General features: G+C 39.2%; 1 protein-coding gene across 5 annotated transcripts in view; it reads right to left on the reverse strand.

The window, feature by feature from the left end:
* The window catches only part of LOC123498677 (dynein-1-alpha heavy chain, flagellar inner arm I1 complex-like), a 368,589-nt gene that overhangs the window by 120,298 nt on the left and 236,124 nt on the right, over positions 1 to 12,167 (reverse strand). For all 5 annotated transcript variants that reach the window (XM_045246012.1, XM_045246014.1, XM_045246015.1 and 2 more), the window contains 2 exons: positions 11,917 to 12,008; positions 4,452 to 4,578 (listed from right to left, as the gene is read on the reverse strand). In XM_045246012.1, the coding sequence (XP_045101947.1) occupies positions 4,452 to 4,578; positions 11,917 to 12,008 (219 nt within the window). The remainder of the gene's footprint in view (positions 1 to 4,451; positions 4,579 to 11,916; positions 12,009 to 12,167) is intronic.

Consider the following 12,167-nt stretch of genomic DNA (forward strand, 5'->3'; position numbering starts at 1 on the left):
TGTGGTCAACCCCAGCTTCCTCAGTCTTTCCTCATAGTCTAACTCCCTGAGTCCTGGTACCATCCTTGTTGCCAGCCTCTGTACCCTTTCCACCTTCTTCACATTTTTCTTCATATGCAGTGACCAGACACATGCTGCATATTCTAACTGGGGTCTTATTAAGGTACATAATATCTTCTTCATCATTCCTTCATCTAGGTAGTGGAATGCAAGGCCAATATTTTGAAGCATGTTGTATGTTTTCCAAAAAATCTTGTTAATGTGTTTCTCTGGTGACAAGGTGTTTTGCATGGTTACTCCTAAGTCTTTCTCCTCATTGGTCTCTTTAATTTTCTCATCACCCAGCCTGTAATCCCTGTTTGGTCTGTATCTACTTCTTCCCATTTTCATAACATGGGTCTTGTCTATATTAAATTCCATCTGCCACTCCTTACTCCACTCATATATTTTATCAAGATCTTCCTGTAACTTGTTACAATCTTCCACATTCTTTACTCTCCTCATAATTTTAGTATCGTCCGCAACATGTTCATATAACTGTCAATTCCTACTGGCATATCATTAACATAAATCAAAAACATGATGGGACCCAGCACTGACCCTTGTGGAACTCCACTGGTTACCTTCTTCCACTCGGACTTCCTTCCTCTCACCACTGTTCTCATTTCTCTTCCCATTAAGTAATTTTCCATCCATTTTGCTAGTTTATCATTTACTCCTCCAATCATCTTTAGTTTCCACATCAGTCTATTGTGTGGTACTTTATCAAAGGCCTTTCTCAAGTCCAGGTAGATAGCATCCACCCATCCCTCTCTATGTTGTAGTATGTCAGTCACTCTTGAATAAAAACATAATAAATTGGATACACACGATCTTCCTTTTCTGAAACCAAACTGCCTTTCACTCAGAATGTTTTCACTTTCTAGATACTCACTCCACTTAGCTTTAATTACTTCTTCACATACCTTGCACAATATACTAGTCAACGATACTGGTCTATAATTTAGCGGTTCCATTCTACTACCATTCTTATATATAGGCACAATGTCAGCTCTTTTCCACTCTTTCGGGACTAATCCTGTTCGTATGGAGGTTTCCACAATATCAAATACGGGTTCAACAATTGATCCTTACATTCATTTAGCAACCTCCCAGATATGCCATCAGGCCCCATTGATTTATTAATATCCAGATTGCTTATAATTTTCCTTACATCTTCCTTAGTAACCATGATGTCCTGCATTTGCTTTATTTCCGTAGGCCTTCCTCCCATAAAATGCTCCTCCTTTGTAAACACTTTGCAAAAGTTGTCGTTCAAAATTTCAGCTATATCTCCAGCATCTTCATATACTTCTTCCCGTTTTTACCTTTCTATTGCCTCCCTTTTATTTAGTTTTCCATTTATGAATTTGTAAAACATTTTTGGGTCACTATCACAGTTTTCCACCACCCTCTGTTCATATTCCTTCTGTGCTGTTCTCCTTACTTCAACATATCTATTTCTTGCTGTTTTGTAGACTTCCCTTGATAATACATCAGTTTTTCTTAAGTTTCTTCCATGCCTTTTCTTTGTTCTTTTTTGCTTCTTCACAATTTCTATTAAACCACTGTTTATTATTTAAAGTCCTCTTTCTTTGATATGGCACAAACTTCTTCACAGCAGAGTTATACAAATCCATAAATTTATCGTATTTCAATTGCATATCCCTTTCCTGGTATACCACGGACTAGTCAATTTCATTAAAGAACTCCCTTATATGGTTATAATTTGCCCTAGTATAATTTAATTTTTCCTCCCTGCGTTCCACAATCTTATTTGTGCTTAATTCCGTATCCAGCTCAAATCTCCATACGAACAGGATTAGTCCCGAAAGAGTGGAAAAGAGCTGACATTGTGCCTATATATAAGAATGGTAGTAAAATGGAACCGCTAAATTATAGACCAGTATCATTGACTAGTATATTGTGCAAGGTATGTGAAGAAGTAATTAAAGCTAAGTGGAGTGAGTATCTAGAAAGTGAAAACATTCTGAGTGAAAGACAGTTTGGTCATTATTCAATATTTTGATTTTCTGATTGTTATGAATTATGTTAACTCGCTCGTTTTCTGTTATGCAGGCTCATTTATCTGATTTTTAACCAAACACCAGAATGTAAACAAACCAAGTGCACTGTGATCATGTCGCCCCCTCACGCTGGAGCTGCCACCAATCAAAACTCATTATTGCTATAAGAGGGGATAATTAGTGAACAGAATACTGCTCCTATTTTTCTGCTTGTTTTTTGTTTGTCGTCTGCAGGAGCTGCCAATCCGAGGTTCAAGGTACCAGCATAGCCTTTGCAATGCCAGCACTGGATAGAAATGTTGTTTATTTTTTCATTCACTACAATTGTTTTTTTTTTCCATCTAAATGTTTTGCTTTCCTTTCTCTGGCTGGAGATAATTATGCACTATTGATCTTGATCTTGATCTTGATTCTACAGGTGTCCCAGGATTTCTCCTGAGGCAGACCTTAGTATCGGCAGCTCCTATAGAGGATAAAAAGAAATAAAAAAGGCGGCAAGAACCTAAACCAGACTCCATCCTTAATATTACTAATCCCTGCATCTGGCACTCCACATTCTCTCCAGGAACTCCTTGACAGCTTCTATCATCCTTTCACTCATGTCTCCACACAGTCCCAGCAGCACCACCATCCATTCCCTTCCTGTCTTCTCCACCCTGGCATCCCCCAATTCCCTCAGCACCACTTGCATCATCTCATTCCTGTCTCTGGCATACTTCACACACTCCAGCATCACATGCTCCACCGTCTCGTCCTCTCCCGAGTCACACATCTGGCACACTTTACTGCGGCATTCTGACCATCTGTAACTCCTTGCATTCACATTCATGCACTGTGCCCTAGCTCGGAAGAGGAGGTCACCCCCCAGGCTGCCATCATACCACTTTTCATATATTGGGGCCTCTTTCTCCCTATACCACTCCAGAGTACTCTTTTGTTCCATCCTATTCCTCCATTCGCTCAGTCCATTACATTTCACCCTTCTGTCTATCTCTCTCTTCCACTTCCTTACATCCCTGTCTGGGCCCTCTCCATTTCCAACAATCATGCTCCAGTCACTCTCAACATGCTTCCCCTCAACTTGCTGGAACACCCAACTAGTTTCCAGACCACTCTTCACTACCATCCTGACACACTTCTTCCCCCACCTGCTATTCCTAACATTCCATAGAAAAACCTTCCTAACTATTCTTGCATCATTCATTCGTTCTAGCCTAGCCTTGAATCTCAGTGTTGCCTTCACATGCCTCTCTCTGAAGGTACTCCATCCCATGTCTTCCCTTAATGCCTCTATTGCTGTAGACCCTGGTGCATTTAGAGCCATTCTTCTGTCCTATTTCTAGCTTCTCTAATTCACTTTCATTCCACGTCATCACATCCATACCATACATGATGCTTGGAACAGCCACGCTCTTCCAAACTACTCGCAGCACATTATACTTGTTAGCTCTCATCCTTGCTGCACTTCCTAGCCGACCCACCCACTGGTTCACCAAGCTCATCTTTTCATTCTTTGCTTTCACACAATTTCATACAGTTTCCCGCATCGTAGCATTGATAAGTGGAATAAACTGATCAGTGATGTCATTGACGCGGTGTGTGTCAATCAGATGAAAGAGAGATATGACAGGAATGGACAAGGAGACAGGACACAGAGAGCTTAGCTCGGGCCCTGTAATACACAAATAGGTAAATACAAATAGGTAAATACACAAGATAGAAGAGAATGCGGGGACCTAATAACAATGTGTAATATAGTAAATGATATTAAAAAGATAGACAAAGAAGACCTGGTGCTGTTGACGGAAGAAGATGGAAGGACAAGAGGACATGAAAAGAAGATCAGGATGAGGCAGTGTGTGAAGGATATTGGAAAATACAGTTTTCCACACAGAATGGTGGAAAAATGGAATGCATTGGATAATGGAATTGTCACAGCACATAGTGTGCATAACTTTAAAGAAAACTAGATAAATGGAGATATGGAGACAAGACACTATGAGCCCCGCTCGAACCCTGTACAATACAACCAGGTAAATACAACTAGGTAAATACACAGTTAAATAATACATCTTTTTGTTATGGAAAAAGTAATATGAAAAGTACATTCATAATAGATTCAACAAGACATTACGAATAATAAAAGTATTTTTAGTGCTTCAAAAGAACATCAATATGAATACATCAAAGACAAATATCTATCAAAACATACTTTATACACTTACCTCAAGTGAAACTTTCATATGATGTTTGTCAACAATGAGAACAAATTTCTCAAACAGCATGACAGTAATAAAATCTGACACTTTAATTTAGCCTACAGGTCCATTAAGCATCTACACTCCTCAAATATACATTCAGCAGTCAAGTCAGTGAATGTCTCACCTCCACAACAAAAGTAAGGTTGGGGTTGGGAGGCAGTGCCATCAAGGAGTCCATCAGGAGTGTGCCAGGAAGATCTTGAAGTCGCAGTAAACACTGACTAGCTTCCTTACCTTCCAGTACCACAACACTGTAAGAGATGCATGGTAGGGTATGTATACAAGCCTCACTTTTTTAAAGTTAGAGATGCACTGTCTATAGCAGTAAAAAGAAATTGAAAAAAAATCCATTAAAGTGCCAGTCCCTAAAGAGAACAATAAATGTTGAAGATAAGTGTCTTGAAACTTTTCACTTGAAAGAGTTCACATCCAACAAGGTGGGAAATAGAGTCCAGCAGTGAGTTCCAAAAATTATCAGAAAAAAGCATGAAAGATTGATTAACAAATACATTAAAAAGGACAATTACAGAATACGAGACCTGGACAGGCTGATAGCATGGCAGACAGGTGGCAGATGGAGTTTAATTCTAAAAAGTGTCAGGTTATGCATTTAGGTAAAGACAACACAAACTTTAGCTATGAGATGGAGGGATGTTGGCTAGAGGCAGTAGAGGAGGGAAAGGATTTAGGAGTAGTGATAGACAGGACTATGAAATTTTCAAAGCAATGTTTAGAAGCAAGAAATAGGGCAAATAGGATCCTGGGTTTTATAGATAGAAATGTTAGTTATAAAAGTAAGGAAGTGGTGTGTAGCTTATATAATACCTATGTTAGGCCCCATTTAGAGGATTGCATACAGGCCTGGTCACCCCATTATAGGCAGGATATCAACATGTTAGAAGCAGTTCAGAGAAGAGCAACTAGGATGATACCAGCATTAAAGCACCTGGAGTATAGAGATAGATTAAAGGAATTAAACATGTTTTCATTTGAGAGGAGATGTATAAGAGGGGATATGATAGTTATTTAAAATGTTCTCAGATACAAACTCCATAGATGTGAGATCTTTCTTTACCTTAGAGGAGGGAAGTAGGACTAGAAATCATGGCAGGAAGATTAGAAAGCAAGGCTGCAGGTTAGATATAAGAAAATATTTCTTTAGTCATAGGGTGGTAGACTTCTGGAATGCATTGCCAGAGACGGTTGTAAATAGCACTAGTTTGACAATGTTTAAAAACAGATTAGATAAGCACTTAAATTTATTAGATTTATAATTATGTATTGCGCTACATGATAGTTTTTATAAGAAATTTACTATAGTTAAACAAGACATGATCCCCATGTATGGGGATCACAGATTGTAGAGGAATTCGCTGCAGGACTTAGCCCTGTTAATGGGGCAAATATTTAGAATTAGTATATAATGTATTGTGTACTTGTAAGTGTATCTTTAAGTACTGATGATGAGGTCGCTGTGCGACTGATACAGGATAACCTAGATGGGCCCTGGTGGCCCCTTGTTATCCTATTATTTATGTTATTAAGAAGGTGGACAAAACAGAGGTGAAAGCAAACTACAGTAGGCCCTCAACATTCGCAAGTGCCACTTTCACAAGATTTGCACATTCATGAGTTTTCTGTAGCACAAATATATTTGCCAAAACTCAATTAAGTTAGCGACCAAAAGACCAAGATCTCTATCTTGATCTTGATGCCACAAGTGCCTTGAAATTGTTTTCCAGCTTTTAGACAAAAAATTACTAGAAACAATGAGAGTGAAGAGGCAGAAAGTGATTACCAGAATGCATGGACAGCATATGTGAGACAGCAGCGAGTGACGAAGCAAAAGATAATGAATGCCAAGGATAGGTGTGAGAGAAGTGTGGTTCAGTCCCTCAGAGAGAAACGCGTGGAAGGGGGCAAAGAATGGTATAGATTCCTGAGGGGTGAGAGGATGTCTGACCGTGAAAATGTAGAGAGCCTCAAGGTGAATGGGACAGTGGTGACAGATAAGGAAGAAATGAGAAAGGTGATCAAAGAGTTCTGTGAAGAGATTGGAGGTGTAGGTGAGGTATTTGATGTGAAAGAAGGGTGTATGACACTGGAGAGAAAGGACGCGGATGAATCGAATGAAAAAATCAGCAGAGAGGAAGTGGAGAAATGTGTAAAAAGGCAAAAGAATGGTAAGGCAGCAGGGCCGGATGAGATACCATATGAGATGTACAAAAATGGAGAAGTTCTGATTGATAGAATGACTGAGCTTTTTAACCAGGTGTGGGAGGAAGAGAGTGTGCCAAGAGTGTGGAATGAATGTAGGGTGGCTCTGTTACACATGGGAGGATACAAGAGTAAAGATGAGTTGAAAAACTACAGGCCCCTTGCATTAGTGAATACAGTGGGTAAAGTGTTCAGTGGTGTGATGAATGAGAGATTGTGTAAATGGATTGAGCAAACTGGAGTGCTGGGTGAAGAACAGAATGGTTTCTGTGTGGATAGGAGAGCTGAAGACAACATGTTTGTGGTGAATGAGCTGATTGAGAGGAAAAGAAAGGAGGGTAGTAAATTATACCTGGGTTTTCTGGATATAGAGAAAGCATATGACAGGGTGAATAGAAGAATGTTAGACAGAGTCTTAGAAAAGATTGGACTGAGTTCAAAGATAGTATAGTGCAAAGTATGTATGTGGACACAAGGGCTAGATATAGACTAGGAGACATAGAAACAGATTGGGTAAAGAGTGAGAGAGGAGTCAGGCAGGGTTGTATTTTGTCACCAAACCTCTTCAGTTTATATACAGAGGAACTGGCTGCCAGAATGAGAAGGATGAATGCAAGAGTAAAGGTGGGGAATGATAGGGTATATGTACTCTTGTATGCAGATGATGTGGTAGTCATGAGCGAATCAGCAGATGAGCTCCAAAGTCTCCTGGATGTTGTAAATGGCTATGGAAGAGCCTTTGGGGTGAGATTCAGCAGTGAGAAGAGCAAGGTGATGGTTGTGAATAGGTCAGATGACGAAAGAAACTTGGTGTGGAGCTGAACAGCGCTTCCCATACACTCTTCAAGTGTGCCTACAGGCGCTATAGGCCTTACAGTAAAAAATAAATAAATAAATAAATAAATAAAATTAAAAAATTTTTTAAAAAAAGCTGAGGAATACAAGTATCTGGGGATGTGGATGAGTCCATATGGCTGTGTGAAAGCAAAGAATGAAAAGATGAGCTTGGTGAACCAGTGGGTAGGTCGACTAGGAAGTGCAGCAAGGATGAGAGCCAGCAAGTATAATGTGCTGCGAGTAGTTTGGAAGAGCGTGGCTGTTCCAAGCATCATGTATGGTATGAATGTGATGACGTGGAATGAAAGTGAATTAGAGAAGCTAGAAATAGGACAGAAGAATGGCTCTAAATGCACCAGGGTCTACAGCAATAGAGGCATTAAGGGGAGACATGGGATGGAGTACCTTCAGAGAGAGGCATGTGAAGGCAACACTGAGATTCAAGGCTAGGCTAGAACGAATGAATGATGCAAGAATAGTTAGGAAGGTTTTTCTATGGAATGTTAGGAATAGCAGGTGGGGGAAGAAGTGTGTCAGGATGGTAGTGAAGAGTGGTCTGGAAACTAGTTGGGTGTTCCAGCAAGTTGAGGGGAAGCATGTTGAGAGTGACTGGAGCATGATTGTTGGAAATGGAGAGGGCCCAGACAGGGATGTAAGGAAGTGGAAGAGAGAGATAGACAGAAGGGTGAAATGTATTGGACTGAGCGAATGGAGGAATAGGATGGAACAAAAGAGTACTCTGGAGTGATATAGGGAGAAAGAGGCCCCAATGTATGAAAAGTGGTATGATGGCAGCCTGGGGGGTGACCTCCTCTTCCGAGCTAGGGCACAGTGCATGAATGTGAATGCAAGGAGTTACAGATGGTCAGAGTCCCGCAGTAAAGTGTGCCAGACGTGTGACTCGGGAGAGGACGAGACAGTGGAGCATGTGATGCTGGAGTGTGTGAAGTATGCCAGAGACAGGAATGAGATGATGCAAGTGGTGCTGAGGGAATTGGGGGATGCCAGGGTGGAGAAGACAGGAAGAAATGGATGGTGTTGCTGCTGGGACTGTGTGGAGACATGAGTAAAAGGATGATAGAAGCTGTCAAGGAGTTCCTGGAGAGAATGTGGAGTGCCAGATGCAGGGATTAGTAATATTAAGGATGGTGTCTGGTTTAGGTTCTTGCCGCCTTTTTTTTTTTCTTTTTATCCCCTATAGGAACTGCCGATACTAAGGCCTGCCTCAGGAGAAACCTGGGACACCTGTAGAATCAAGATCAAGATCAATAGTGCATAATTATCTGCAGCCAAAGAAAGGAAAGCAAAACATTTAGATGGAAAAAAAACAATTGTAGTGAATGAAAAAAGAAACAACATTTCTATCCAGTGCTGGCATCACAAAGGCTATGCTGGTACCTTGAACCTCGGATTGGCAGCTCCTGCAGACGACAAACAAAAAACAAGCAGAAAAATAGGAGCAGTATTCTGTTCACTAATTATCCCCTCTTATAGCAATGATGAGTTTTGATTGGTGGCGGCTCCAGCGTGAGGGGGCGACATGATCACAGTGCACTTGGTTTGTTTACATTCTGGTGTTTGGTTAAAAATCAGATAAATGAGCCTGCATAACAGAAAACGAGCGAGTTGACATAATTCATAACAATCAGAACATCAAAATATTGAATAATGATGATGATGAAATGAAGAGGAAATTATCTCAGTGGTCAAACACAAATGTATTTCATAAGGAAGCCTGCTGCTACCCCTATTGTCCTACCTAAACCATAACCCAGGCACTAGACTCCTCATGCCATGCAGTTATACTCTACATCATCTCATCCACTTATTCATTATCAGTAAATGCATGACTATCATCATCATCATCATCATCAAAAGTAATAGTGCACCAAAACTTACGCAAGTGGTGAGTGTTTTGTTTTTTTCTTCATGTATTTAATATGTTATTAAACCACAACATGTGCAATATATTTCATACTGTTTTTGGGATTTTTGAGTTATTAGGCTTATTTGATAAAGGAAATATCATTGTTAGTTAATGGAAATCCTTATATGAGGTAAAGGAAACCCAATTGTTATGTTAACATACCATAACATAACATAAATAATAGGATAACAAAGGGCCACCAGGGCCCATCTAGGTTATCTTGTATCAGTCGCACAGCGACCTCGTCATCAGTACTTAAAGATACACTTACAAGTACAAAGTACATTATATACTAATTTTAAATATTTGGCCCATTAACAGGGCTAAGTCCTGCAGCAAAATCCTCTACAATTTGTGGTCCCCATACATGGGGATCATGTCTTGTTTAACTATAGTAAATTTCTTATAAAAACTATCATGCAATGCTATACCTAATTATAAATCTAATAAATTTAAGTGCTTATCTAATCTGTTTTTAAACATTGTCAAACTAGTGCTATTTACAACCGTCTCTGGCAATGCATTCCAGAAGTCTACCACCCTATGACTAAAGAAATATTTTCTTATATCTAACCTGCAGCCTTGCTTTCTAATCTTCCTGCCATGATTTCTAGTCCTATTTCCCTCCTCTAAGGTAAAGAAAGATCTCACATCTATGTAGTTTGTATCTGAGAACATTTTAAATAACTCTATCATATCCCTCTTATACATCTCTCAAATGAAAACATGTTTAATTCCTTTAATCTATCTCTATACTCCAGGTGCTTTAATGCTGGTATCATCCTAGTTGCTCTTCTCTGAACTGCTTCTAACATGTTGATATCCTGCCTATAGTGGGGTGACCAGGCCTGTATGCAATACTCTAAATGGGGCCTAACATAGGAATTATATAAGCTATGCACCACTTCCTTACTTTTATAACTAACATTTCTATTTATAAAACCCAGGATCCTATTTGCCCTATTTCTTGCTTCTAAACATTGCTTTGAAAATTTCATAGTCCTGTCTATCACTACTCCTAAATCCTTTCCTTCCTCTACTGCCTCTAGCCAACATCCCTCCATCTCATAGTTAAAGTTTGTGTTGTCTTTACCTAAATGCATAACCTGACACTTTTAGAATTAAACTCCATCTGCCACCTGTCTGCCCATGCTATCAGCCTGTCCAGGTCTCGTTGTATTCTGTAATTGTCCTTTTCACCCTGTACTGCACATGCTATCTTAGTATCATCTGCAAACTTTGATACTTTGCTACTAATTCCTATATCTAAATCGTTAATGTACACCAAGAAAAGAAGAGGTCCTAGCACTGATCCTTGGGGTACCCCACTAACCACTTCCTTCCACTCAGACATTGCCCCATTTAATACTACTCTCTGTTTCCTATCAGAAAGCCATTCACTAATCCAATCAACTAACCTACCCCTATCCCATGTAGTCTCAATTTGTACACTAGCCTCCTATGCGGTACCTTATCAAACGCCTTGCTAAAATCTAGATATATAACATCTATGCTATTTCCATCATCTAACTCCTTGGTAATATATTCTAAGATATCGAGCAAATTTGTAAGACAGGACCTCCTGATCTAAAGCCATGTTGGGTATCTCTAATTAATCTATTCTCATTTAAATGCTCCCAAATACTACCCTTAATGATTTTCTCTAGTATCTTACATACTATACTAGTTAAACTGATCGGTCTATAATTATTCACATCATCCTTCCTACCTTTTTTAAATATTGGTGTAACATTAGCTAACTTCCAGTCCTGAGGTATCTCAGCAAACCTAAGTGATCTTTCAAAGATTAACTTAAGTGCTTCAGAAATACTGTCTACACCCTCCCTAAGTACTCTGGCATGTAGCTCATCAGGACCACTAGCTTTCCTATCGTCTAGTTCAAGAATAAATTTCCTAATAATTCCCGGTTTTATATCAATATTTTCTAAAGCTCTTAAACTACTCGTCGCACTGTTTGTAACAGGATTTTCTATTCTTTAGTAAATACTGAAGAAAATTGTTCATTCAATAATTCTATGTCTTCATTTTGATCCACTACTACACCATCTTTTCTGAGTGGTCCAATCCTATCCTTATTTCTTTTATCACTGACCTTGTAATAACTATATAATTTTTTGGGATCTTTACTCCCAGCTCTAGCTAGTTTTATCTCTGCCTGCCTTTTACTTTTTTTTATAACCTTACTCAAATCATCTCTGACCTGTCTGTACCTAATCAAATCTACATCTTCCCCACTTTTCTGCAACTCTCTGTATGCCCTCTTCTTCTCTCTGATCTGGCTACCTATCTCATGAGTCCACCATAATGGCTTCCTGTTTCTCTGCCTTATATCTTTGTAAGGGATATTGTTACATACGTACCAATAATGTTAAATAAACATTATTGTTACGTATGTGAATATGTAATATGTTCTCCAAACATTCACGAATTTTAAACTTTCGTGAGATTATTGATCCCTAGTCCTTGCGAATCTTAAGGGCCTACTGTAATGCATTTCATAGAATGTTCAAATTGATCCAGCCCTAATAATTTAGATATAATAAAAGAAGTGAAAGGATGTGCTAACTTTGTTCTATCTTTAACTAACCTGTGGATAGCCTTTGCAGTTAATCTTTGCAGTAAGGAGGGGAAGAGTCCAGCCTGAGTCTCAGTACCCATGAGTCTAGCCTGGGAGTAGCTCTAAGAATGAGAATGAACAGTTAGTTTTGTTTGTTAAAAAAACAATAAGCCAACATGCAAATTCAAAAGTAATACAAAAAAGCTTTCTAAACTGAACTTCTCATACCTCAACATAATACCTAGTCTAAAATCATATGAAGTCCTATTCTAAGCTCAACC

This window comes from Portunus trituberculatus, chromosome 48 (genome assembly GCF_017591435.1).
Source record: "Portunus trituberculatus isolate SZX2019 chromosome 48, ASM1759143v1, whole genome shotgun sequence".
NCBI classification, from domain to species: Eukaryota; Metazoa; Arthropoda; class Malacostraca; order Decapoda; family Portunidae; genus Portunus; species Portunus trituberculatus.